The sequence below is a fragment of the Trichoderma ghanense genome, assembly GCF_004382785.1.
Source record: "Trichoderma ghanense strain CCMA-1212 chromosome Unknown scaffold_8, whole genome shotgun sequence".
Classification (NCBI taxonomy): Eukaryota; Fungi; Ascomycota; class Sordariomycetes; order Hypocreales; family Hypocreaceae; genus Trichoderma; species Trichoderma ghanense.
The window spans coordinates 654,420-680,763 of NW_027395671.1; the positions used below are offsets into that span (position 1 = coordinate 654,420).

A 26,344-nucleotide genomic window follows, 5' to 3' on the forward strand; every position below is an offset into this window, starting at 1 on the left:
GTGATCAGCCAAACGGGTGCCAAACTGGTTCTGACGTCTCCCAGCAACTCCACGCTTTGCTCTGGGCTACTTAAGAACGTCCTCGAGGTCACACCAGGCTTGGACCAGAAGCTGGCTGAGACAGTTGGTTCTAAGGCTCCCGAGGTCTCTGTGACGCCCGAGCATGCTGTTTATGCTCTGTTTACGTCCGGATCAACCGGTACCCCCAAGGGCCTTGTTATGCAGCATCGGGCTGTTTGCACCTCGCAGACGGCTATTGCCAAACGGTTAGGGCTGTCACCAGACATTCGACAACTTCAGTTCGCCGCCTTTGTCTTCGATCTATCGATTGGTGAGATTATTGCGCCATTGATCAGCGGTGCTTGCGTCTGTGTGCCCTCCGAAGACATCCGGATGAATAGCATCACCGAGTACATCCGTGACCAGCGCATCAACTGGGCGTTTTTGACCCCTTCCTTTGTCCGCACCCTACGGCCGAAGGATGTGCCTGGCTTGGAACTGCTTCTTCTTGCCGGTGAAGCCGTGCCTAAGGAGGTTCTGACTACGTGGTTTGGCAAACTGCGCCTTGTCAATGGCTGGGGGCCAGCTGAGACCTGTGTCTTCAGTACCCTGCACGAATGGAAGTCGGTCAACGAGAGTCCTCTTACCGTTGGCAAGCCCGTTGGAGGCTTCTGCTGGGTTGTAGACCCAGAGAACCCCCATAAGCTAGCCCCTGTTGGCACCTTGGGCGAGGTCGTCATCCAAGGTCCGACTTTGCTTCGCGAGTATTTGGCTGATCCGGAACGGACTGCGGCGTCCTCGGCCAAGGCCCCTGAGTGGGCACCGCAACCTGACTCCAAGTATTGGGGACGCCTCTACAAATCTGGTGATCTCTGTTCCTATAACCCTGATGGGACTCTTGAGTTTTCGTCCAGGAAGGACACACAGATCAAGATTCGCGGTCTCCGTGTGGAGTTGGGCGAGGTGGAATACCACATCCAAACTGCACTGCGTGGCGTGCGCCAGATTGCTGTGGATGTCTACAAGGGCGAGAGCGGAACGAATCTCGTGGCTTACCTTTGCTTCACTGACGAGACTCGGGTTGCTTCTGCTGATCGTGATAGCCGCAGTCCGTTCATGTCCATCGACAAGAAGCTCCAGAGCCGACTGAATGCTCTCGTCGGCGAGCTGGGAGTCACGCTGCCGCGGTACATGATTCCCACGCTTTACATACCCTGCAGCTTCATGCCGTCAATTACGTCGACCAAGTTGGATCGCAATGAGTTGCGTCGCCGTACTGCTAGCCTCACGCGCGATGAATTGTCCGAGTATTCCCTGCTGGGTGGCAACAAGAGGGCTCCGGAAACCGACATGGAGCGCAAGCTGCAACAGATTTGGTCTGGCATCTTGAGCCTCTCGCCTGAGGCAATCAGCCGGGACGACAGTTTCCTGGGCCTTGGAGGTGACTCGATTACAGCGATCCAGCTTGTTGGTGTTTGTCGCGATCAGGGCATTTCTCTGTCAGTCAAGGATATCTTTAACGACCCCCGACTCATTGCAGTGGCAAAGGCTGCTCAGTCGCTGAGCTCTGTTGACGACGCCGTTATTGAGCCATTTGGGCTCTTGGATGATGAGCAGCGTCGTCTTGCTACGACTGAGAGTGTCCGGGGTCAATGCCGTCTTGGAACAGAAGCCGTCATCGAGGACGCTTACCCTTGCACAAAGTTCCAAGAAGGTCTTATGGCCCTCTCCATCAAGTCGCCTGGCTCATATGTAGCCAAGTACGCCTATCGGTTGGCCGACAATGTTGACATTGAGCAGTTCAAGTCCAGCTGGAAGCAAACTGTTGCCTTGTGCCCTACCCTGCGCACACGTATCGTGCTTCTTGGTGACCGCTGCATTCAATTGGTGGTCAAAGAGGATGCTGAGTTTAGGATGTCAGCTGCTTCCAGCTTCGAGGCTGCTATGAGTGAAGCCCGTAATGAGCAGATGACATACGGTACTCCATTGTCACGGTACAGTCTGTTCCAAGGAGAAGATGGCTTCTATTTCATCTGGGTTGTCCACCATGCGGTTCACGACGGATGGACCATGCGTCTTGTGCTTGAAACGCTGCAGAACCTCCACCAAGGCTCAACCAGCAGTTCGCCGAAGCCGTACTCAGCCTTCATCAAGTACGCGATGGATGTTGCTCAAGACCCGGCTGTCGAGCAATTCTGGTCTCAGCAGCTTGATGGTGCAGTTCAAGCCTCCTACCCCCCTCGCACCAGGTCTGAGAAGCAGCACAAGGCGGTTACCAGCATGATGACCAAGACTATCCAATTGCCAAGCAGCACTCAGTCCTCGATAACCATGGCCACTGTTCTGCGTGCCACCTGGGCTATCATCCTTGCTCGATATTCCAACACAGATGATATCTGCTTTGCCACGACGGTGTCCGGTCGTCAAGCCTCCGTTGCAAGTATCCTTGAGATACCCGGCCCTGTCGTTGCGACCATTCCAGTGCGGATACAATTGAACGGCCAGCAGACTGTCTTGGAATTCCTGGAGAACGTGCAGTCTCAAGCTACGCAGACAATTCCCTACGAGCAATACGGTTTGCAGAACATCTCCAAGATCTCTGAGAACATCAAAGATGCCATTGACTTTTCGAGTCTTCTGATCATCCAACCTCGATCACACCTGGACTCTAGCAACGGCGGCGGCAGCAACGACAACCTTCTTATTCCTACCGTTGAGGACGATGAAGCTGTGGCGGATCTTCTGCAGGATTACTTCACATATCCTTTGGTCATTCAAGGTAATCTGTTGGATGATCAAGTCGACTTGCTCCTTACTTACGATAGCACTGTCCTGTCCGAAATCGAGCTCAGCCGATTGGCAGTTCAATTCGAGCACGTTGCTCAGCAGCTTCTTGAGTCCGATCACGTCAAGCTTGGAGATCTCTCGTTGGCGAGCCCGCAAGACGTGCAACAGGCTATTGCGTGGAACACTGAAGACCCCGAGATCGTTGAAGACTGCATCCACAAGCTTGTCGAACGACAGGCCATTTCGACTCCCGAGGCCATTGCCGTCGACTCTTGGGATGGAAAGCTGACATACGCCCAGCTAGACCAGGCCGCGACTCGCCTGTCTCATCACCTTATCGAGACATATGATGTCGCTTCTGGTGATCTCATCCTTCTCTTGTTCGAGAAATCGTTGTGGTACATCATCTCCACGATTGCCATCAACAAAGCTGGAGCAGCTTGGGTTCCCCTTGACCCTTCGCATCCTATGCAGCGTCTGCAGCAAGTCACTAGACAGACAAAAGCCAAGGTGGTCCTCACTTCCTCTTTGCATTTTGAGCTTGGTGAAGAATTGCTGGATACTGTTGTCGCAATCAGCCAAGACTTGGACGATGCCCTCATCACAGCAGGACACAGTCTTCGCGCTCTAGATGTCGTGATTTCGCCCCGCGACCCGGCATATGTCTTGTTCACGTCGGGCAGCACTGGAGTGCCAAAGGGACTAGTCATGAGCCACGGATCCGTCTGTACCAGCCAAACTGCTATTTCTAGCCGTCTTGGCCTGCACAGCGGTGTCCGGATGCTTCAGTTCTCTGCCTTTGTTTTCGACGTCTCGATTGGTGAGATTTATGGCTCGTTGATCCGCGGCGCTTGCGTCGTTATACCATCCGACGACATCCGCATGAATGATCTGACTGGATTTATGCAAGAGAAAGAGGTGAACTGGGCATGTTTCACACCTTCGTTCGTCCAGACCCTTCAACCTGCCGACTTGCCGAATCTGGAGCTGGTCATTCTAGCTGGCGAACCGTCTAAGAGGCAGATATTGGAGGACTGGGTCGGCAAGGTCAAGCTGATCAATGGCTGGGGCCCTGCAGAAACTTGTGTATTCAGCAGTATGCACGAGTGGAAGACCGGTGCGGAAAGCCCCATCACGATTGGCAAGCCTGTGGCCTCTTTTGCCTGGATTGTTGATCCGGACAACCACCATCGCCTTGCTCCAGTTGGTACCGTTGGCGAGATTGTGCTCCAGGGTCCGACTCTACTGCGCGAATACCTTGACGATCCTGTGAAGACGGAGGCCAGTGTCCTCAAGTCCATCCCAAGCTGGGCTCCACGCCGTGAATCACAGCACTGGAACCGGTTCTACTTGACCGGCGATCTGGGCAGCTATAACCTTGACGGAACAATCGAGTACCACGGCCGTAAGGACACGCAAGTCAAGATCCGTGGCCTTCGTGTGGAATTGGGTGAGGTTGAGCATCATATCCGCAGCTTGCTCAGCGACGTTGTTCATGTCACTGTGGACGTTCACAAATCCGAGGCCGGCTCGAGTTTGGTGGCATACCTTGCATTTTCTGAAGAGGTTGTGGATGACTCTGACGAGTTATTCATGCCCCTTACAAACGAACTGCAGAAGGACCTTGATGCCATGGCGAATCAGCTTGGCGTCTTGTTGCCTCGATACATGGTCCCAACTCTGTATATCCCGTGCTCCCATATGCCCTTCTTGTCATCTGGAAAAACCGACAGGAGTCAGCTACGCAGACTCACTTCTGAATTGAGCCAGGAGCAGCTCGAGGCCTACGCGCTGGACGACACCCAGAAGGAGGCTGCCGAAACAGAGGCTGAGTTGCGGCTTCGAGATATCTGGGCCAAGATTTTGGGCCTTCCTGCCCAATCAATCGGTCGCCATGATAGCTTCTTGCGTATTGGAGGCGATTCAATTGCAGCCATCCAGCTGGTGACCGCTGCGAGAGAATCCGGCATCACCTTCTCAGTGAAGGATGTCTTTGACGACTCCCGACTCTGGAAACTAGCTGAGCTTGCCTCGTCCAAGGCGGAATCAAGACAGGTTGCGGAGGTCATTGCACCATTCAGCATGCTGGGTGCCTCCCTTGACGCGACGGCTGTTACTGCTCTTCTTCAGCAGCAGTATGGCCTACCCAACAGTGTCATCGTGGAAGATGCCTATCCCTCCACGAAGCTTCAGGAGGGTCTTATGGCCATCTCTGCCAAGCAACCTGGTACGTACGTTGCAAAGCAGGTCTACGGCCTGCCTGAGCACGTTGATCTTGATGCCTTCAAGGCAGCGTGGGAGCGCACTGTTGAGCTTTGCATCAATTTGAGGACGCGTCTCATCATTGCCGGAGGCTCAAGTGTGCAGGTGGTTATCAAGAACGAAGAGGTCGAGTGGGAGGCTTGCAATACAACGGTGCAAGCCTACCTCGCCCAGGAGTTCAACATGGGATACGGTTCACGCTTGTTCCGCAATGCAATCGTTCACGAGCCCTCGGGACAGAACTTCTTTGTGCTGAGCATTCATCATGCCATCTTTGATGGCTGGACGCTCCCTATGCTCATGGAGACCTTGGATGCTGCGTATCGCGGCGTCGAAGCTCCTGCCCTCCGACCCTATGCTGAATTTGTCAAGTATATCTCAGATATTGATGAATCAGCTGCTTCTGGTTACTGGCGAGGCCAGCTTCAAGATGCTAAGCGCGCCTCTTTCCCGCCATCAGCCCCGGTTCAATCAGCTCAGTCGGTCACACGAGTGCTTGAGAAGCCCCTGAACTTCTCTCACTCAAGCAAATCTGGCATCACCAAGGCATCCGTTCTCAGGGCTGCCTGGGCTCTCGTGTTGTCCAGATACTCCGACAGCGATGACGTGACCTTTGGTGTCAACGTCTCCGGACGCAATGCCGCTGTTGCTGGCATTGAGTCGATGCCCGGCCTGGTGGTCGCCACTGTCCCGGTCCGTGTGAGACTGGATCCCGAACAAACGGTCTCCCGGTTTGTCGAAGACATTCAGTCTCAATCTACGGATATGATTCCTTACGAGCAGTTTGGTCTGCAAGACATCTCCAAGCTTAGTCCCGAGGCAAAGGACGCTTGCGATTTCTCGTCCCTCATGGTCATTCAGCCCATGTCTAGCATCGCCAACAATAAGTCTGTTCTTGTGCCTCCTCCGGATGATAAGGATGCTACCGAAGAGAGCTTGCAGAACTACTTCACTTACCCTCTGGTCATCCAAGCCCATCTTCACGATGATGGCGCGGTCAAGCTGATGCTGATCTACGACGCTAACGTGCTCTCGGAGGATCAACTTCAGGCACTATCCATCCAGTTTGATCATGTCGTGCAGCAATTGCTTGGCCAGGATTCCGATGCTAAGCTGGGGGATATCACCATTGCCGGACCTTGGGATCTGCAGCAGGCTATGAGTTACAATGTCAAGGAACCTGGCATCGTCAACGCATGTGTACATGAGCTTATTGCTCAGCAAGCGGCCAGAGATCCTCACCATGAGGCTATTTACTCGAGCGAAGGCACAGTCACATATGCCACCTTGGATCGTCTGTCCAGCCTCTTGGCTCACCACTTACATGCTCTTGGAGTAAGGCCTGAATCTGTGGTCCCGTTCTGTTTCGACAAATCGGCGTGGGCCATTATCGCGATGCTCGCTATTCTCAAGGCTGGTGGCGTTTTCTTGCCCCTTGACCCCTCGCACCCACGCAACCGTCATCAGGCTCTGGTCGAGGAAGTTAGGGCAGAGGTCATGGTCGTCTCCCCCTCGTCGTCTGTTACTTGCGAGGGTCTGACTCCTACCATGGTGGAGCTGACAACTCCGTTGCTGGAGCAGCTTTCATCGACCTACGATGCCTTCCAACGGATTCATCCCAAGCCGAAGCCCAACAATGCGGCCTACGTTCTCTTCACATCGGGTTCCACAGGCAAGCCGAAGGGCGTCTTGATGGAGCACTCGGCCTTTGCCACCAGCACCTTGGGGCATGGTCGTGTGTATAACATTGGCCCAACTTCTCGCGTCTTCCAATTCTCCAACTACGTCTTTGACGGAAGCTTGGGTGAGATCTTCACCACTCTTTCATTTGGCGGCACGGTGTGTGTGCCCTCTGAGACTGAGAGACTCCAAGAAGCGCCCACATTCATGCGCAAGGCCCGTGTTAATACCGCAATGTTAACGCCTTCCTTTGTTCGGACCTTCACGCCCGATCAAGTCCCGTCGCTGCAGTTGCTCGTTCTCGGCGGCGAAGCCTCTTCAAAAGATCTCATTGAGACGTGGTGTGGCCGCCTGCGCCTTGTCAACGGCTATGGGCCTGCTGAAGCCTGCAATTACGCGACAACGCACGACTTCAAGCCGACTGACTCTCCTCGCACGATTGGCCGCGGCTTCAACAGTGCCTGTTGGATTGTTGAGCCGACCAACTACCATAAGCTGACCCCTATTGGCTGTGTCGGAGAGTTGATGATCCAAGGAAATGCACTTGCTCGCGGTTACATCAACGATCCCAAGCGCACTGCAGACTCGTTTGTCACTGCCGTCGATTGTCTATCCAAGGACAGGACACCCGGCCCTCACAGGTTTTACCTGACCGGTGATCTTGTTCGGTATAACTCCAATGGCGAAATGGAGTACCTTGGTAGGAAAGATACCCAGGTCAAGCTTCGCGGCCAACGTCTCGAGCTTGGAGAAATCGAGTACCAAGTCAAGCAGTCATTGCCTGAAATTGAGCACGCCGCTGTCGATGTGGTCCATCGCGAGACTGGTGATGCACTCGTTGCATTCGTCTCGTTCAAGGGCAAGGCTTCTTCTGATTCTGGTGACATGCTCGAGCTTGATGATGAGCTGCACATTGCCTTGGCCACAATCATGGAGCATTTGAGGGGCTCTCTTCCCGGCTACATGGTGCCCAGCACGATCCTGCCTTTGAAGAAGATGCCTTTCATCACGTCGATGAAAGTCGACCGGAAGAGGCTGGTTGCCATTGCAGCTGGTTTATCGTTGGATGCTCTCACGTCTTTCTCCCTGGTCAAGCGTGACTTTGTTCCGCCCACGACAGCCATGGAGAAGAAGCTTGCCGGCCTTTGGGCTCAAGTCCTGAAGATTAATGTCGATGGCATTGGCAAGAATGATAGCTTCCTTCAGATTGGTGGTGATTCCATCACTTCGATCCATCTTGTCACGCTTGCGCAAAGATCTGGCATTAGTCTGACGGTGGCTGGCATCTTTGATGACTCCAAGCTATCTTCAATGGCACTGTCAGCTGGACAAGGTGATATTGAGCCGGTTTACGAGGCCGTGCCATTCGACATGGTTCCTGCGACCAGACTAAGCTCTCTGATGGAAGAAGTTCGCACCAAGTGTGGGCTGCCCGATTCTGCCGTTATTGAGGACATCTACCCTGCAACAAGCTTCCAGGAAGGCCTCATGGCATTGGCCGTTAAGCAACCGGGTTCCTACATTGCCAAACAGGTCTATCAACTTCCAAGGAACGTCGACATTGCTCGCTTCAAGGCCGCCTGGGAGACCACTGTGCGGTTGTGCAGTAATCTCCGCACTCGGATCGTCCTTGCTGGCGATGCGTCTGTCCAGGTCGTCTTGGAGGATGTCGGCTCTTGGGAAGCAACTTCAATTTTGACGCTCCAGTCGTATCTTCAGGCGAATCAAAAGCTTCACATGGTCTATGGCTCTGCACTCAGCCGCCACGCCCTCATCGAGCAGCCTGACGGCCAGAACTACTTCGTATGGTCGATTCACCACACCGTGTTTGATGGCTGGACGACTCGCCTGGTACTGAACACCTTGCTCTCTGCATACATGGGTGAACAGATTGATCCACTTGAGCCCTTTGCCCGCTTCATCAACTATGCCGTCAATCTCGATATCGATGCTGCCAAGGCCTATTGGAGCGAGCAACTGTTGGATGCTAAGCGGGCATTATTCCCTGCTGCCTCTACCGAGGGTTCACGCCACAAAGCATCTAATACCCGGGTGCTTGAGAAGGCCTTGGAATTGCCACAAGTGAAGCAGACCTCAATAACCATGGCATCAATCTTGAGAGCCACATGGTCTATTGTACTTGCCCAATACTGCGATACAGACGACGTGACCTTTGGCACAACAGTGTCTGGAAGACAAGCCCCTGTATCCGGCATCACTGAAATGGCCGGGCCGGTTGTTGCTACCGTGCCTGTACGCGTCCGACTTGACAGGAAGGCTGCTGTTCCGGAGTTCCTCCAGGATATCCAGACTCAAGCTTCCCAGATGGTTCCTTTTGAACAATTTGGGTTGCAAAACATTGCCAAGTTGAACATGGAGGCCAAGGAAGCCTGTGACTTTACATCGCTCTTGGTCATTCAACCCATGAAGAAGCTGCTTGACACTGGCGATCGTGAATCCATCATGGAGCCTGTGACCACGACTACCCGGGACGAGGAAGAGTTTATGCAAAACTACTTCTCCTATCCCCTGGTTATCCAAGGCCATGTATACGAGGATTCGGTCAATCTGGTCCTGATTTATGATGCGGACATCCTGCCTGAGCAACAGCTGCTTGCTTTGGCTCATCAATTCGAGCATGTCGCTCAGCAACTTGTTGCTCAAGGCAATCGTACTATTAAGCTTGGGGACGTATCTGTGTCAGGTGCTTGGGATCTGGATTTCGCTCTGCGTCAGAACAGCGAGGTGCCTGAGCTCATCGACTCCTGCTTCCACACTCTTGTCGAGCAACAAGCCGTCATACGGGCTGAGGCTCCTGCAATCGATGGGTGGGATGCCAAGTTTACGTATGCCCAGCTCAACGAGGCTGCCAACAGATTGGCAAATCACCTCCTTGCTGAATACGAAATTCAAAACGACGAGCTTGTCCATGTCTGCTTTGACAAGTCTGCTTGGTTCTTCGTTGCAATTCTCGCCATCAACAAGGCCGGCGGAGCTTGGGTTCCCTTGGACCCCTCCCATCCAGCTCAACGGCATCAACAGGTCGTCAGCCAGACAAGGGCCCGCCTTGCTCTCGTCTCGGCCTCCAACATCGCCACGTGTGTCGACCTTGTGGACGAGGTTTTGGAAGTATCATCTACAACTGATGAGATTCTTCGCAAGACTGAGTCTTATCGCCGTGGCCCTGCTCGCAAGGTCTCTTCGTCCAACGCTGCGTATGTACTTTTCACGTCAGGTTCAACCGGCACTCCCAAGGGCCTTGTCATGGAGCATGGAAGCGTTTGCACGTCACAAACAGCCATTGTGAAGCGCCTGAGAATGACACCTAGTGTCAGGATCCTCCAATTCGCAGCGTTTGTGTTCGATCTGTCAATAGGTGAAATCGTCGCACCCCTCATTACCGGTGCGTGCATCTGCGTTCCTTCGGAGCACGACAGGATGAACGCGCTGCCTGAGTTTGTTCAGCAGAACAACGTCAACTGGGCCTATCTCACACCGTCATTCATTCGAACCCTCAGTCCTGAGGACGTGCCCAGTCTTGAATTGGTGTTGCTTGCCGGAGAAGCTGTGAGCAGGGACATCTTGGATGCTTGGTTTGGCAAGGTTCGTCTAGTCAATGGATGGGGCCCAGCTGAGACGTGTGTGTTTTCTACTCTTCATGAGTGGCAATCTGTCGACGATGAGTCTCCCCTCACGATTGGTCGCCCAGTGGGAGGCTTCACCTGGATTGTCGATCCCGAGAACCCCCAGAAGCTCGCACCTATCGGAGTTACAGGCGAAGTTGCCATCCAGGGACCAACGATCCTAAGGGAGTACCTGGATGATCCTGTCCGCACCGCAGCCAGCACCGTCTACAATCTCCCGGCTTGGGCTCCTAACCGTGGAGCGAAGTGGAACCGGTTCTACAAGTCTGGTGATCTCTGCTCGTACAATGCCGACGGAACGATCGAGTTTGTCAGTCGCAAGGATACTCAGATCAAGATCCGAGGCCTTCGTGTTGAGCTGGGCGAAGTCGAACACCACGTCAAGTCCGCTTTGAGTGTGCGACAGGTTGTTGTCGATGTGATTCGATCCAGCAATGGCTCCAACCTAGTGGCATACTTCTGCTTCAGCGACCAGACAAGAATGACTGGCACTCGTGGGGTTTCCGACGAAAGCGGACTGTTTGCTCAGATGGACGATGAACTGCAAAGGCGTCTTACTGCCGTGATCGGTCAGTTGAGCATCGCGTTGCCCCGGTATATGATACCTACCTTCTTCATCCCTTGCCGGTATATGCCTACCATTACCTCCTCAAAGTTGGATAGGAACTACTTGAAGCAGCAAACAGCGGCACTTAGCCAGGAAGAGCTTGCCCTGTACTCACTACTCCAGGGAGGGAAGAAGCGTGCACCAGAGACTCCCATGGAAACGCAGCTTCAGTCCATTTGGTCTCAAATCCTTTCCATTCCGTCTGAGAGCATTGGTCTTGACGACAGCTTCCTGGGCCTAGGCGGTGACTCAATCAGCGCTATCCGCCTTGTCGCTCTATCCCGTGAGGAGGGTGTCTCGCTTACAGCGCAGGATATCTTCGACGACCCACGCCTGTTTGCTGTTGCCGCACGCGCCCAGAAGATGAATGTAGCTGCGGAAGAGACTCTTGAGATTGCTCCATTCTCTCTCATCAGCGAGAAGTCGCAGGAGTTGGTCAAGGCCGATGATGTTCGCGCTCAGTGCAATTTGTCTTGGGCAACCGTTGTCGATGCTTACCCCTGCACTCCTCTGCAAGAAGGTCTTATGGCCCTATCTGTCAAGCAGCCGGGATCGTACATGGCGAAATACGTCTATCGCATGCCTCGGACTGTCAACATTGCTCGATTCAAATGGTCCTGGGAGCAAACTGTTGCTCTTTGCGACAATCTTCGAACCCGCATAGTTCTCGTCGGCGGCAGAGCCACGCAGATTGTGGTCGATGGGCCTATTGTTTGGGACATCAGCCATGATTTGGATGCGCATCTCTTAGCCATGAAGTCGATCAAGATGACCTACGGCTCTGCCCTGTCTCAGACCGCTTTGGTAGAACAGGACAATGGCGACATGTTTTTCACATGGGCAGTCCATCACTCTGTCTTCGACGGCTGGACAGTCCCTATCCTGTTCAATACGCTGCATGCCGTCTACCAGGGCGTCAAGCCCATCCAACCCGCTCCATACGCTCGATTCATCAAATTCACCATGGGCGTAGACAACGACGTTACTGTCCAGTACTGGAAGGAACAGTTGCAAAACGCAAAGAAAGCCACATTCCCTCCAGCTGCTGCGGCCCAGTCAAGCGCAGTGCAGGTTTTGGAGACATCGATCACCTATACACAGACGCCTGGCTCGTCCATCACCAGAGCTACGATCTTGCGTGCGGCATGGGCCCTCGTGCTGGCCCGCTACTCTGAGAGCAACGACGTCACCTTTGGCACCACTATTTCTGGTCGCCAGGCTCCTGTGGATGGTATCACTAACATGGCTGGTCCAGCTGTGGCCACGGTCCCTGTGCGAGTCCATCTTGAGAAACAGCAGACTGTATCTGCCTTCTTACAGGGAGTTCAAAGCCAGGCCATGGAGATGATATCCTATGAGCAGTATGGTCTGCAAAACATCTCAAAGGTCAGCCTGGATGCAAAGGAGGCTTGCGACTTTACGTCCTTGTTGGTCATTCAGCCTGTTGAGCGATTGGCGTACCTCGGTGATGATGCTCTCTTGGTCAATGCTGGACAAGACGTTACCGGTGAGACTGAGATGATGCAGAACTATTTCTCTTATCCTCTCGTAATCCAGGGTCACCTCTACGAGAACAGCATCAACCTGATGCTGGTCTATGATTCTCAGGTCATTGCCAAGAGCAAGATGGAAGCCTTGTCCCATCACTTTGACACTGCCGTTCAACAGCTTACCGGCAATGGCAACGTACTCCTAGGAAATGTATCACTTGCAAGTGAGTGGGACATGGAGAAGGCTATTGACTTCAACAGTGGCTCACCCGATGCCGTTGAACGCTGTTTCCACGACATGGTTGATGAAGTCGCTTCAGTACGAGGTGACGCGCTGGCCATTTGTGGCTGGGATAAGTCGTTCACCTATAAGGAAATGTCCGAGACAACCAACCGTCTCGCTCACCATCTCATCAATGACTATGGAGTCAAAGTGGGCGACGTCATTCACGTATGCTTCGAGAAGTCGGCTTGGTTCATTATCGCCACACTGGCTATCAACAAAGCGGGTGCAGCCTGGTCGACCCTCGACACATCTCACCCAATCGAGCGGTACCAGAAGATTGTCAGCCAGACTGGATCCAAGCTGGCGCTGGCTTCGGCTGTCAACTCACACAGATGTGTTGGCCTGCTCCCGCATGTTGTCGAGCTTACTTCTGAGCTTGATGCTAGACTTGCTCAGAATGCGTCGTGGAGCGCTCGCCGACCAGCTCTTAACATCACCCCCAGCGATGCGGCTTATATCTTGTTCACGTCTGGCTCTACTGGCGTTCCTAAGGGTGTTGTCATTGAGCACGCTTCGCTTTGCACTGGCCAAGCCTCTCTGTCACAGGCTCTTGAGTTCCACGAAGGATTCAAAGTTCTTCAATTCTCGTCTTATTCGTTCGACGCTGCGTTGTTTGAAATTGGCTCGACTTTCCTCACTGGCGCTTGCCTGTACGTGCCCTCGTGGGACGAACAGATGAATGAGTTGGTGGATTACATCCGGAAGTACGAGATCACCTGCACGCTCCTGACCCCGACCCTGGCTCGAACGATGCGCCCTGAAGATGTTCCTTCTTTGGACATGCTGTTGGTGGCTGGTGAAGCTCCCACCCGGGATATCCTCGACATCTGGTTCGGTAAGCTGAGGCTCACCAACGCCTGGGGCCCGACCGAATGCTGTGTTATTGCGTGTATCCATCAGTGGACTTCAGTCGATGAGTCTCCCAAGGTTATCGGTCGGCCAATTGGTGGCTCTTGCTGGATTGTTGATCCAGATGATGCCACTCGCATGGCCCCCGTGGGAACAGTTGGAGAGATTGTAGTACAAGGCCGGAACGTGTTCCGTGGATATCTCTCTGATCCAGTCAAAACGGCTGCGGCTACAGTTACAAGCCTTCCGGAGTGGGTTCCAAGGCGCGATTCGGCTCACTGGGATCGCTTCTATCTCACTGGTGATCTGGGCTTCATTAATGAAGCTGGCAATATCGAGTACTGCACTCGAAAAGACACCCAGGTCAAGATCCGAGGACAAAGACTCGAGCTTGGAGAGATTGAACATCATATCCAAGCCAACCTTGAGGGTGTTCGACAGGTCGCCGTGGACGTCATCAAATCTGATGCTGGATCTACGCTCGTCGCTTTCGTCAGCTTTTCTGATGCCACGGAACCTACAGGTCCTGACACTTCGGTCTTCCTGCCACTTGATGCAGCCCTTCAAGCAACAATTACCGGCCTGGTCGGAACGCTGGGCACTCTGATGCCTCGATACATGGTGCCGAGTGCTTTCATCCCGTGTGCCTACATGCCACTTTCAACATCCACCAAGCTGGATCGCAAGAGATTGAAAGAGCTTTCTGCCTCCCTGAGCCAGGATGAAATGGCAGTCTACTCGCTCGCCAATGAAGAAAAGGCCGCTCCACAGACTGCTATGGAGAGCCGAATCCAGGCAATATGGTCACAGGTCCTGAATGTCAATATCGATTCTATCGGACGCGACGATTCGTTCCTCCAGATTGGCGGAGACTCTATCCTCGCTATTCAGCTTGTTTCTATTGCTCGGGATGCCAACGTCAAGATCACGGTTGGGGATATATTTGATGATCCCCGATTGCTAGCTGTGGCCGCCAAAGCTACTGACCTTGATGTAAACGGTGAGGTTGTTCCTGATATCGAACCTTTTGGCCTTCTAGATGAACCCCTGAAGGACATGGTTCTCAGCCAGCGCACCCAAGAGCAGTACAGCCTACCAGCTGATCGGGACATCGAAGATGCCTATCCTTGCACAAAGCTCCAGGAGGGTCTCATGGCTCTCGCCGTTAAGCAGCCTGGCTCTTACATTGCCAAGTTCCTCTACCGCCTTTCCTGCAATGTCGACGTATCCCATTTCAAGGCTTCCTGGGAAGAAACTGTTCGCCTATTGCCTAATCTGCGTACTAGAATCTTCACTGCCGGCAACAGGTCCATTCAGGCCATCTTCAAGGACGACATCTTCTGGCAACCAACAGAAGGGGCCACTCTCCGATCTTACATGGGCTCGGCTCAGAACTTTGAGATGACTTATGGTTCGCCGCTGGCCCGATATGCACTCATAGAGGAGGACGGAGATGCTTATTTCGTCCTGTCGATGCACCACGCTGTCTTTGACGGCTGGGGCATCAGGGTCTTGATGGGAGTCTTCCACTCTGTTTTCCGCAACCAGGTCCCCGTTATCGAGCCCTATGTACGATTCGTGCAGTACACGATGGATGTTGACAACGATGTTGCTTCCGACTACTGGCGGTCTCAATTCTATGGTGCAAGACAAACCATATTCCCGCCGAATGCATCATCTGCACTGGAAAGCAAGAAGAACAACACTCGGACGGTTGAGAAGATGATTGAGCTGCCTGGCATGGGCAAGTCGTCCATCACAAAGGCTACCATGCTCCGAGCCGCCTGGGCTATTGTTCTGTCGAGGTATTGCGACTCTGATGATGTTACTTTTGGCATCACCATCTCCGGCCGGCAGGCGCCTGTGCATGGCCTCATTAACATGACCGGTCCTGCTATTGCTACGGTCCCCGTCCGTGTTACCATGGATCGCAAGATGGCTGTCAAGGACCACCTGCAAGCCATCCAAAGCCAAGCAAATGACATGGTTCCCTTTGAGCAATTCGGGTTGCAAAACATCTCTCGCCTGAGTGCTGAGGCCAAGGATGCCTGCGATTTCGGCAGTCTGCTTGTCATTCAGCCGATTCAGTCACTGGCCTACGTCGACGAAAGCGCCGACACCGTCTTTGTCCCGCTGGACGTAGATAAGGATGTCACCGATACCGTCCAGAATTACTTCAGCTATCCATTGGTCATCCAAGGACACATGCATGAAGACTTCATCAACCTTGTTCTCATCTACGAGACAGGTGTGTTAGCAGAGAACCAGATGGTTGCCCTTTCTCACCAGTTCGAAAACGTCCTGAAGCAACTCGCTTTGCAGCCCGATCTGGAGCTGGGCTCTGTATCGATGGCCGGTGACTGGGATGTTGAGTTCTCTACGAGACAGAACAGCGAGGTTCCCGAAATTGTCGATGCCTGTGTTCATCAGCTTATTGAGAAGCAAGCCGCTGCCCAACCAGATGCCCCAGCTGTCCTGAGCTGGGACCGCGACTTTACCTACAAGCAACTCAACGAAGCGTCCAACAGGCTGGCGCACCTCCTTGTCAACAAATACCACGTCAAGCCCAACGACCTGGTCCACGTTTGCTTTGACAAGTGTGCTTGGCATTTCGTCGCAATAACCGCCATCAACAAGGCCGGTGCTGCTTGGGTCCCCCTTGACCCCTCGCATCCTGAAGTGCGACTTCGTCAAATCGTTTCCCAGACTAAGGCAACCCTCGCCCTTGTTTCTTCGTCTAACGAGACTCTATGCTCTTCTCTTATTGAACGAGTCTTGGAAGTCAATACAGACCTTGACAACGAGCTTCTGGCAACGGAAACTGGTGAATGTGGCCCTCTTGTGGACGTCTCCTCGCATAGCGCCGCCTACGTGTTGTTCACGTCCGGTAGCACGGGCGTTCCAAAGGGTTTCGTTATGGAACACGGCTCCGTCTGTACGTCGCAGATTGCTATTGCCAAGAGACTTGGGCTAGGGCCAAACGTTCGAATGCTGCAATTCGCCGCCTTTGTCTTCGACTTATCTATCGGCGAGATCGTTGGTCCGCTCATCTCAGGTGCCTGCATCTGCGTTCCGTCAGAACACACCCGTATGAATGGAATCGTCGACTTCATCAACGAGATGAAGGTTACGTGGGCCTACATAACACCATCCTTTGCTCGTACAATCAAGCCATCCGAGGTGCCCTACCTAGAGCTCTTGCTACTGGCTGGTGAAGCAGTTCCCCGGGATGTTTTCACAACTTGGTTTGGCAGCACCGTTCGCCTTGTCAACGGTTGGGGGCCAGCTGAGACCTGCGTGTTCTCTACTCTTCACGAATGGAAGTCTGCCGATGAAAGTCCTCTCACAGTCGGTCGTCCCGTGGGTGGATTCTGCTGGATCGCTGATCCAGAGGATCCGACTCGACTTGCAGCAACCGGTACCTTGGGCGAGATTCTTATCCAAGGACCTACAATCCTACGGGAGTACCTGTCAGACGTCGAAAGAACGGAGGCTGCGGTTATCAAGTCTCTTCCGGAGTGGGCTCCCTTCCGCGATGAACCCGGCTGGACACGCATGTATAAGTCAGGAGATCTTGGCTTCTACAACCCTGATGGAACCATTGAATTCTCCAGTCGAAAGGATACGCAGGTCAAGATACGTGGCCTGAGGGTTGAATTGGGCGAAGTCGAACATCACGTCCAGGTCGCCTTACCCGGCGTTCGACAACTCGCCGTTGACGTCTTCCAAGGGGAAAACGGTACCAACCTCGTGGCCTTCTTCTCCTACAGTGAAGAAACTCGTCAAATCCACGAGGCAGATCCCTCCGGGCCTTTTGAGAAGCTGGATGACAGCTTGCAGGATCGCCTTACTGCCGTCGTCGGCAAGCTGAGTGTATCTCTGCCCCGATACATGATCCCTACCCTATTCATCCCTTGCAAGTATATGCCATCGATCACGTCTACCAAGCTTGATCGCAATGAGCTTAAGCGTCGCGCTGCAGCACTTACTCAGAGCGAACTTGCTGTGTATTCGTTGCAGGGAGGAAAGAAGAGGGCTCCCGAGACACCCATGGAGAGCCTCATCCAGGCCCTTTGGTCAGACATTTTGCACCTCCCGGCTGATTCTATTGGCCGCGATGACAGCTTTTTGGGTCTGGGTGGTGACTCGATTACCGCGATCCATCTGGTCAGCATTGCTCGCGAGAAGGGCATTCAGCTTGTTGTAAAGGACGTTTTCGATGATCCGCGTCTCTTGGCTGTGTCCAGCAAGGCTAGGGAAATGGACGTTGAGGCTCGACAAAAACCGCTTGAGGTTTCGCCATTCAGCCTTCTGGATGCCGAGACTCATGAGCTTGCTGTCGGTCCAAGTGTCAGACAGCAACTCAAGTTGCTCGGAGGTGAAACCATCGAGGACGCATATCCTTGTACCAAGCTCCAGGAAGGTCTCATGGCGTTGTCAGTCACTCAACCGGGATCCTACATCGCGAGATATGTGTACCGTCTACCGCGACAGATTGATACCGCCCGCTTCAAGTCCGCTTGGGAAACGACTGTTGCTCTGCGTGATATCCTACGAACGCGGATCATCATGATCAACGGCACATGCATCCAGCTCGTTGTCAAGGGCGGCGTCGTCTGGGATCTCATCGACTCCGAGAATCTGGAAGAAGCTGCCCGTAGTACGCAGTCTTACACCATGACATACGGCTCGCAACTATCCAGAACCTCCATTTACGAGTCCAAGTCAGGTGATAAGTACTTCCTATGGACTGTCCATCACGCGATTCACGATGGCTGGTCTGTGCCTGTCATCTTCAGCACTCTCCACCAAGCCTATGAAGGTCTGGAACTGGGATCTCCCAAGTCTTATTCCGGCTTCATTCGATACACTTTGGAGCTTGATCAGGAGGCTACTAGCCATTACTGGAGCGCCCAGTTGCAAAACGCCAAGAGGGCCAGTTTCCCCAAGACCGGACTCGTGACGAAGTCTACCGACAATGAGCAGAAGATTCGGGTCATGTCCACTTCTCTCAGCTTCCCCACATCATCAAACGAAGCTGTCACCAAGGCTAGCGTCATGAGGGCTGCCTGGGCCGTTGTCCTCGCAAGGTATTGCGACAGCGATGATGTCTGCTTTGGTGCCACTATCTCAGGAAGACAGGCACCTGTCTATGGTGTCCTGGAGATGGCTGGCCCAGCAGTTGCTACGGTCCCTGTACGTGTGAAGCTTGACAAGGACCAGAGCACTGCCCAGTTCCTGCAAGACATCCAGAACCAAGCCCATGAAATGGTTCCATATGAGCAGTATGGTTTACAAAGTATTGCCAAGCTGGGAGCAGATGCAAGAGACGCTTGCGATTTTACATCTCTCTTGCTGATTCAGCCTGTTCAACGCCTTGCTTCGGGTGTCGCGGATGAGGAGGGTCTCTTGATTCCTGCTCAGTCAGAGATCAAGGACATGGTTCAGAACTACTACAGCTACCCTCTGGTTATCCAGGGTCATGTATATGATGACCGTGCTGACCTCGTCTTGATCTATGACTCGACTGTTGTTCCAGAGCCCCAGATGACTGCTCTTTCTCACCACTTTGACAATGTGGTACAGCAGCTGTTGGCTGTGGACGGCAAGCTAGGCGACATTTCTGTCGCTGGCTCCTATGATCTTGAGCTTGCACAAAAGTCCAATGGCGACGGACCTGAGATTATCGAGGACTGCATCCATTCCGTCATTGAGAGACAGGTCAAACAAAGACCAGATGCGCCTGCTATCGATGCCTGGGACGGACGTCTGACCTACAGCCAGCTGGATCGCGCGGCCAATAGCCTGGCTCACCTCCTTGTCAATGAGTACGCTGTTCAGGTTGGCGACATTGTCCACGTTTGCTTTGAAAAGTCGATGTGGTACATTGTGGCTATTCTGGCAATCAACAAGGCCGGTGCTGCCTGGGCCCCCCTTGATTCTGCGCATCCCTTCCAGAGACTCCAGGCTGTGGCTAAGCAAACCGGTGCCAAACTGGCCCTTGCTTCTACTACCAATGCTGGACTCTGTGAGCAGCTCGTGGATCGTGTAATCGAGGTTTCAGCTGCTCTTGACAGAAGGCTCTCGACCAACGATGTCAACAGCGAAAAGGGACCTCAAGTCAATGTAACTCCTCTTGACGCTGCCTATATCCTGTTCACATCTGGTTCCACTGGTACACCCAAGGGTATCGTGATGCAACATGGAGCACTCTGCACGAGTCAAACGGATATCAGTCGATGGCTGGGCCTTGACCACACTGTCAGGATGCTGCAGTTCTCATCGTTTGTGTTTGACGTGTCAGTCGGCGAGATTATGGAGCCGTTGATGAACGGCGCCTGTGTCTGTGTTCCTTCAGACCAGATGCGTCTCAATAGTCTCGATGCCTTCGTCCGCGATTTCAATGTGACTTGGGCGTATCTGACTCCGTCATTTACGCGCACCCTGAAGCCGCAAGATTTCCCTGGCCTCGAGCTTCTGTTGCTTATCGGCGAAGCTGTCACTCAAGATGTACTTGATACATGGTTTGGTCTTCCAAACACCCGCTTCGTCAACGCTTGGGGCCCTGCAGAGACGTGCGTGTTCAGCACACTGTATGACTGGCAGTCCAATACCGAGTCTCCCTTGACGATAGGCCGAGCCGTCGGTGCGTATGTCTGGGTTGTGGATGCTGAAGATCCCCAGCGGCTCGCACCTACGGGCTGCTTGGGCGAAATCGTCGTCCAGGGCCCTCCGCTCCTGAGAGAATATCTCGCTGATCCAACAAAAACGGCGGCTGCTACTGTCACTGAGCTTCCTGACTGGGCTCCTCGACGAGAATCAACTAAATGGAACCGCTTCTACCGGACTGGTGACCTGGGCTTCTACAGCCACGATGGTCTGCTTCACTATGCCAGCCGCAAGGACACACAGGTCAAGATCCGTGGGTTGCGTGTTGAGCTGGGCGAAGTTGAACACCACATCCGAAGCTCGTTGGATGGTGTTCGCCAGGTTGCTGTCGACGTTTTCAGGACCGACAAGGGAGCCAACTTGGTTACCTATTTCTGCTTTACTGATGACACCAAGACGCCTGGTCCTGACACTGATCCCGAGGGCAAAGATGTGTTTGTGCCAATTGACTCTGCCCTACAGACGAAGCTGGGTGACATGCTGAACAAGCTGAACTCGTCACTGCCAGGGTACATGATTCCGACCCTCTTTATCCCTTGCGACTATATGCCGTTGATCTCGTCCGCCAAGCTGGACCGTGTCAAGCTTCGTCGTCTCACAGCCGAGCTCAGTCAAGACCAGTTGGAATCCTATTCTCTGCTTGACGCCGATAAGAAACGGGCACCCGAGACCGAAATGGAGATTCGTCTTCAGAAGCTGTGGGCTGAGATCCTGAACTTGCCGGAATCCTCGATTGGCCGAGACGACAACTTCCTACGCATTGGCGGTGACTCGATTGCTGCTATCCGCCTCGTCTCAATGGCCCGCGACGTCGGAATCAGCCTGACGGTCGACGACGTGTTTGATGACGCTCGTCTGGTTTCAGTTGCTGCCAAGGCTGTGGACGGCGATGTGTATGGTGCCATAATGGCGCCGATTGAGGCATTCAGTCTTTTGCCAGCTGGGACTGCAGACTTTGTTCTCCCCTCGGCACTCCCTGACGGGCAGTTCATCGAAGATGCTTACCCTTGCAGCAAGCTTCAAGAAGGTCTCATGGCTCTCGCCGTGAAGCAGCCAGGCTCCTACATCGCCAAGTATATATACAAGCTTCCTGAAAATGTGGATGTTGCCAAGTTCATGGCAGCCTGGGAGCGCACAGTCGAGTCGTCCAGCGTCTTACGCACTCGCATCATCCAGGTCGATGGCCGTTCTATCCAGCTTGTCATTAATGGCGATATCACTTGGGAGGAGACCAACGGCAGCTTGCAGCAATGCCTTGCTCGGGCTCAATCTCTCGAGATGGGCTATGGTGATCGTCTTTGTCAGTATGCTCTGATTCGAGATGATAACAGCACATACTTCATGTGGAACGTGCACCACGCTGTTGTCGATGGTATGTCGACTCAGAACATTTTGGCCACGCTGTTCAAGGTTTATCACGGAATCGACGTTTCGCCAATCCCTCCATTTGCGCGCTTCATCAAGTACATTCTCAGTCTTGATGAAGACCTGACGGCCAACTACTGGAAGACGCAGCTGTACAACGCCCAGAAGGCCGCGTTCCCGCCGTCGAAGGATGTGTTCAATGACAGCCCAGCCGCTACTCGAATGTTGGAGACGTCTATTGCTCTTCCTTCGAGCATGAAGAACTCGACCATCACAATGGCTACAGTGATTCGATCTGCCTGGGCTCTCGTCCTTGCGAGATACTGTGACACTGACGATGTGACGTTTGGTTCTACCATCTCCGGTCGACAGGCACCTATCCCCGATATCATGGAAATGGTTGGCCCTATCATTGCCACCGTGCCAGTCCGCGTTCGTATTGATCGTCGCCAGCTCATCTCTGAGTTTCTTGAAGGAGTACAGAAGCAAGCTGTGGAGATGACTGCCTTTGAACAGTACGGCATTCAGAATATTGCGAGATTGGGTGAGGACGCACGGGACGCTTGTGACTTTGGCAGTATTCTTGCCGTTCAGCCTATGCGACATCTTACCGGCACCGACGACAATGATGCCCTCCTGGTTGAGGCTGGATTGACGGACAGTAGTTCTGCTGGCTCTATTCAGAACTATTTCTCATATCCGCTTGTCATCCAGGCTCATTTGTACGATGACCGTGTCAACTTTGTGCTGATTTACGACTCGAGCATCATCCCGGAGGCTCAACTGGTGGCTTTATCCCATCAACTCGGTCATGTTATGACACAGTTGACGACCACCGAGCCTGCCGCCTTGGAGACAGTGTCAGTTTCTTCGCCATATGACGTTCAGAAGGCAATCTCATTCAACCCTGAGGTCCCTGAGGTCATTGACGCCTGCATGCATGAAATGTTCGAGAAACAGGCCAATTTGACTCCACAGGCGCCGGCTATTGCTGCTTGGGATGGCAACTTTACCTATGACGAGCTCAACAGAGCAGCTAACAAGCTGGCTCACCACCTCGTCAACGTCTATGGCGTCAAGCCCGACGACTTTATCCACGTTTGCTTCGAGAAGTCAGCTTGGTACGTCGTCTCAATCATGGCAATCAACAAGGCTGGCGCCACTTGGGTCCCCTTGGATCCTTTCCACCCAGAGCAGCGATTGCAGTCTATCATCAGCCAAACAAAGGCGACTCTCGCTTTGGTCTCGCCTGGCAACGTTGCCCTTCTCTCAGCTTTGGTTGACAATGTTGTTGCGGTTGATTCAAACCTCGATAGCGCACTTCCCGCACGAGACGAGGCACAGAGCCCCAGCGTGTCCGTCTCTCCCAGCACTGCTGCATACGTGCTTTTTACCTCTGGTTCAACCGGCACGCCCAAGGGAGTCATTATCGAGCACAGATCGCTATGCACAAGCCAGAAGGATATTGCCAAGAGGCTGCGCTACCACGACCATGTGCGTGTATTGCAGTTTTCGGCGTTCGTTTTCGATTTCTCAATCAGTGAAATCATCATGTCGTTGCTCCACGGAGCTTGTGTGTGTGTTCCTTCGGAGCACGTCCGACTGAACGGCATAGTCGAGTTCATCCGCGACATGGAAATCAACTGGCTCTATCTCACGCCTTCCTTCTTGCGTACGATAGATCCAAACGACGTTCCGAATGTCGAATTGGTTCTCATGGGAGGCGAGGCTGTGCCGCGCGAGGTCTTTGAGACTTGGTATGGACGTGTTCGTCTGCTCAACGCTTGGGGTCCTACAGAATCCTGCGTCATGGGCACCATCTATGAGTTTGAGTCTGCTGACGAGTCACCTTTGACAATTGGTCGCCCGGTGGGTGGCTTCTGCTGGATTGTTGATCCAGAAAACCCACAGCTCCTCGCGCCAACAGGGACCCTCGGCGAGGTCGTCATCCAAGGACCAACATTGCTTCGCGAGTATTTGGACAACCCAGAAAAGACACAAGAGGCGACAGTCTATGAGCTACCTGAATGGGCTCCCCGTCCTGATGAGAACAACTGGAACAGGTTCTACAAGACGGGCGATTTGTGCTTCTACAACCCGAACGGCACAATCGAGTTTTCATCTCGCAAGGATACACAGGTCAAGATTCGCGGCCTCCGTGTCGAGCTCGGCGAGATCGAGTACCATGTTCAAGCCTCGCTGGAAGGAATCCGTCAAATTGCTGTGGACGTAATCAAGACTGACAATGGCTCTAACTTGGTGGCATATCTGTGCTACAACGATGAGATTCGACAGCTTCACGAAGCTGATGCTCACGGGCCATTTACCCCTGTCGATGCTGGGCTTCAAGACAAGCTCGTTGGTGCAATTGGTGCATTGAATGTCACACTGCCCAGGTATATGATTCCGACATTCTATATCCCGTGCAGCTACATGCCCTGCATCACATCCGGCAAGCTCGATCGAAGGGAGCTCAAGAAGCAAACTGCTGCTCTGAGCCAAGCTGAACTGAGCAGCTTCTCGCTACACGGCGTCGACAAGCGTGCCCCCGAGACTCCGATGGAGATTGAGCTGCAGAGGATTTGGTCAGCTGTGCTGTCTATCTCGTCCGACTCTATTGGTCGCGATGACAGCTTCCTTGGCCTAGGAGGCGACTCGATTATGGCCATCCATCTCGTCAGCGCTTGTCGCGAAGCTGGGATTTCACTTACAGTCAAGGATGTGTTCGATGATCCTCGTCTGTCTGCGGTTGCCTCTAAGGCTTCCAACCTTGACTCTACGGAGGAAGACGCTCCAGTCGTTCCGTTCAGTTTGCTGTCCGATCGTCTTCGCGATATGGCGCTCAGCGATGACGTCCGCTCACAGGTCTCATTGTCTGCCAGCGATTTAGTGGAAGATGCCTACCCTTGCTCAAAGCTACAAGAAGGTCTGATGGCCCTGTCCGTCAAGCAGCGAGGCTCCTATGTCGCACAGTACGTGTATAAGCTGTCGGCCAGCGTTGATCTCGGTCAATTCAAGGCTGCTTGGGAGAAGACACTCCAGCTCTGCGGAAACCTTCGCACTCGTATTGTCATGCTTGATGGCACTTGTGTTCAGCTGCTGATTGATGGCCCGGCGGAATGGGACGACAAATGCTCAACGGACTTGAAGAACTCCCTTGATCTCACGCGCGCTGAGATGACTTACGGTTCTCGACTTAACCGTTATGCGCTGGTCCAAGATCCCAAGTTTGGCAACCACTTTATCTGGTCGTCACACCACGCCGTACATGACGGTTGGACCCTCCGGATTGTTTTGAACACTCTCTACGGGGTCTATCTCAACCAGGAGGCTCCTCGTCTTCTCCCGTATTCTGCCTTTATCCGCTACACGGTCAACATCGATACGGAAGAAGCCAATGCCTTCTGGAGCGAGCAGCTGAGGAACGCGAAGCGTGCTACGTATCCCCCGATGCCCCGTATCGAATCCCATACCGGCATCACTCGCATGATGAACAAGACGATTTCCTTCCCGCCATCTGTCAAGACGACCACCACAAAGGCTACTATTCTCCGTGCTGCTTGGGCCATTCTCCTCGCCCGTTACTGTGATTCGGACGATATCACATTCGGAACCACAATCTCTGGCCGTCAAGCTCCAGTGCCGGGCCTCACGGAAATGCCAGGCCCAGTCGTTGCAACGGTCCCGATTCGTGTTCGCATTGACGCCAGCCAGCCCGTGTCTCGCTTCCTCAGCAACATCCAGTCACAAGCAACTGACATGATTGCTTTTGAACAATATGGTCTCCAGAATATCATCAAGTTGGGTGCTGACGCTAGGGATGCCTGTGACTTCTCCTCTCTTCTTGTCATCCAGCCTCGAACTCACCTGGATGCGATTGAGAGCAAGGAAGCCTCGGATCCTTTGTTGACGACTTCGCTAGCAGCAAGGGGCGCTGAACAGCTCATGCAAAACTATTTCACTTACCCTCTTGTGATCCAAGGCCACGTTTTTGACGATTCTATCGAGCTTATTTTGACCTACGATTCGACCATTCTATCAGAGGTTGCAATGGAGGCTCTTTGCCATCAATTTGACGTCGTCTCAAACCAGCTGGTCAAGGAATCCAACGATCCTCTCGGTTCCGTCGCCGTCTCTGGTGAATGGGATCTGGAGCAGGCCAAGAAGTGGAATGTTGAGAACCCCGAGATCCTCGACACCTGTATACACAATCTTATCGAGGAACAAGCACGCATCAGGCCAGACGCACCAGCTGTTTGCGCCTGGGACGGTGAGATGAGCTACAGCCAGCTGAACGTCGCTGCTAACAAGCTGGCCCATCACATATTCAACGCAGGCGTCAAGTCCGAGGACTTGGTACACGTTTGCTTTGAGAAGTCGCTGTGGTTCTTCGTTTCCATCGTGGCAATCAACAAGGTGGGCGCAGCCTGGGTTCCGCTTGATTCGTCTCACCCTGAGCAGCGTTTGCGCCAAGTCGTGAGCCAGACTCGTGCCAAATTTGCACTGTCTTCTCCTACCAATGCTGCTCTTTGTGGAAGCCTTGTTGAGAACGTCATCGAAGTGTCACGGAGCCTCATCGACGATATTTCACACGATGGTGTCAATGGTCCTGCTTTCAACGTGCCATCAAGCAACGCTGCGTATGTCCTTTTCACTTCGGGCAGCACGGGAACGCCAAAGGGTCTCGTTATGCAGCACCAAGCCG

General features: G+C 53.4%; 1 protein-coding gene across 1 annotated transcript in view; it reads left to right on the top strand.

Moving 5' to 3' along the window:
* The window catches only part of CCMA1212_006837 (Tyrocidine synthase 3), a gene marked incomplete at both ends in the record, with an annotated part of 69,496 nt that overhangs the window by 17,650 nt on the left and 25,502 nt on the right, over positions 1-26,344 (top strand). The window contains 3 exons of the mRNA XM_073704032.1: positions 45-9,944; positions 10,059-19,780; positions 19,910-26,279. Of these exons, the coding sequence (XP_073557274.1) occupies positions 45-9,944; positions 10,059-19,780; positions 19,910-26,279 (25,992 nt within the window). The remainder of the gene's footprint in view (positions 1-44; positions 9,945-10,058; positions 19,781-19,909; positions 26,280-26,344) is intronic.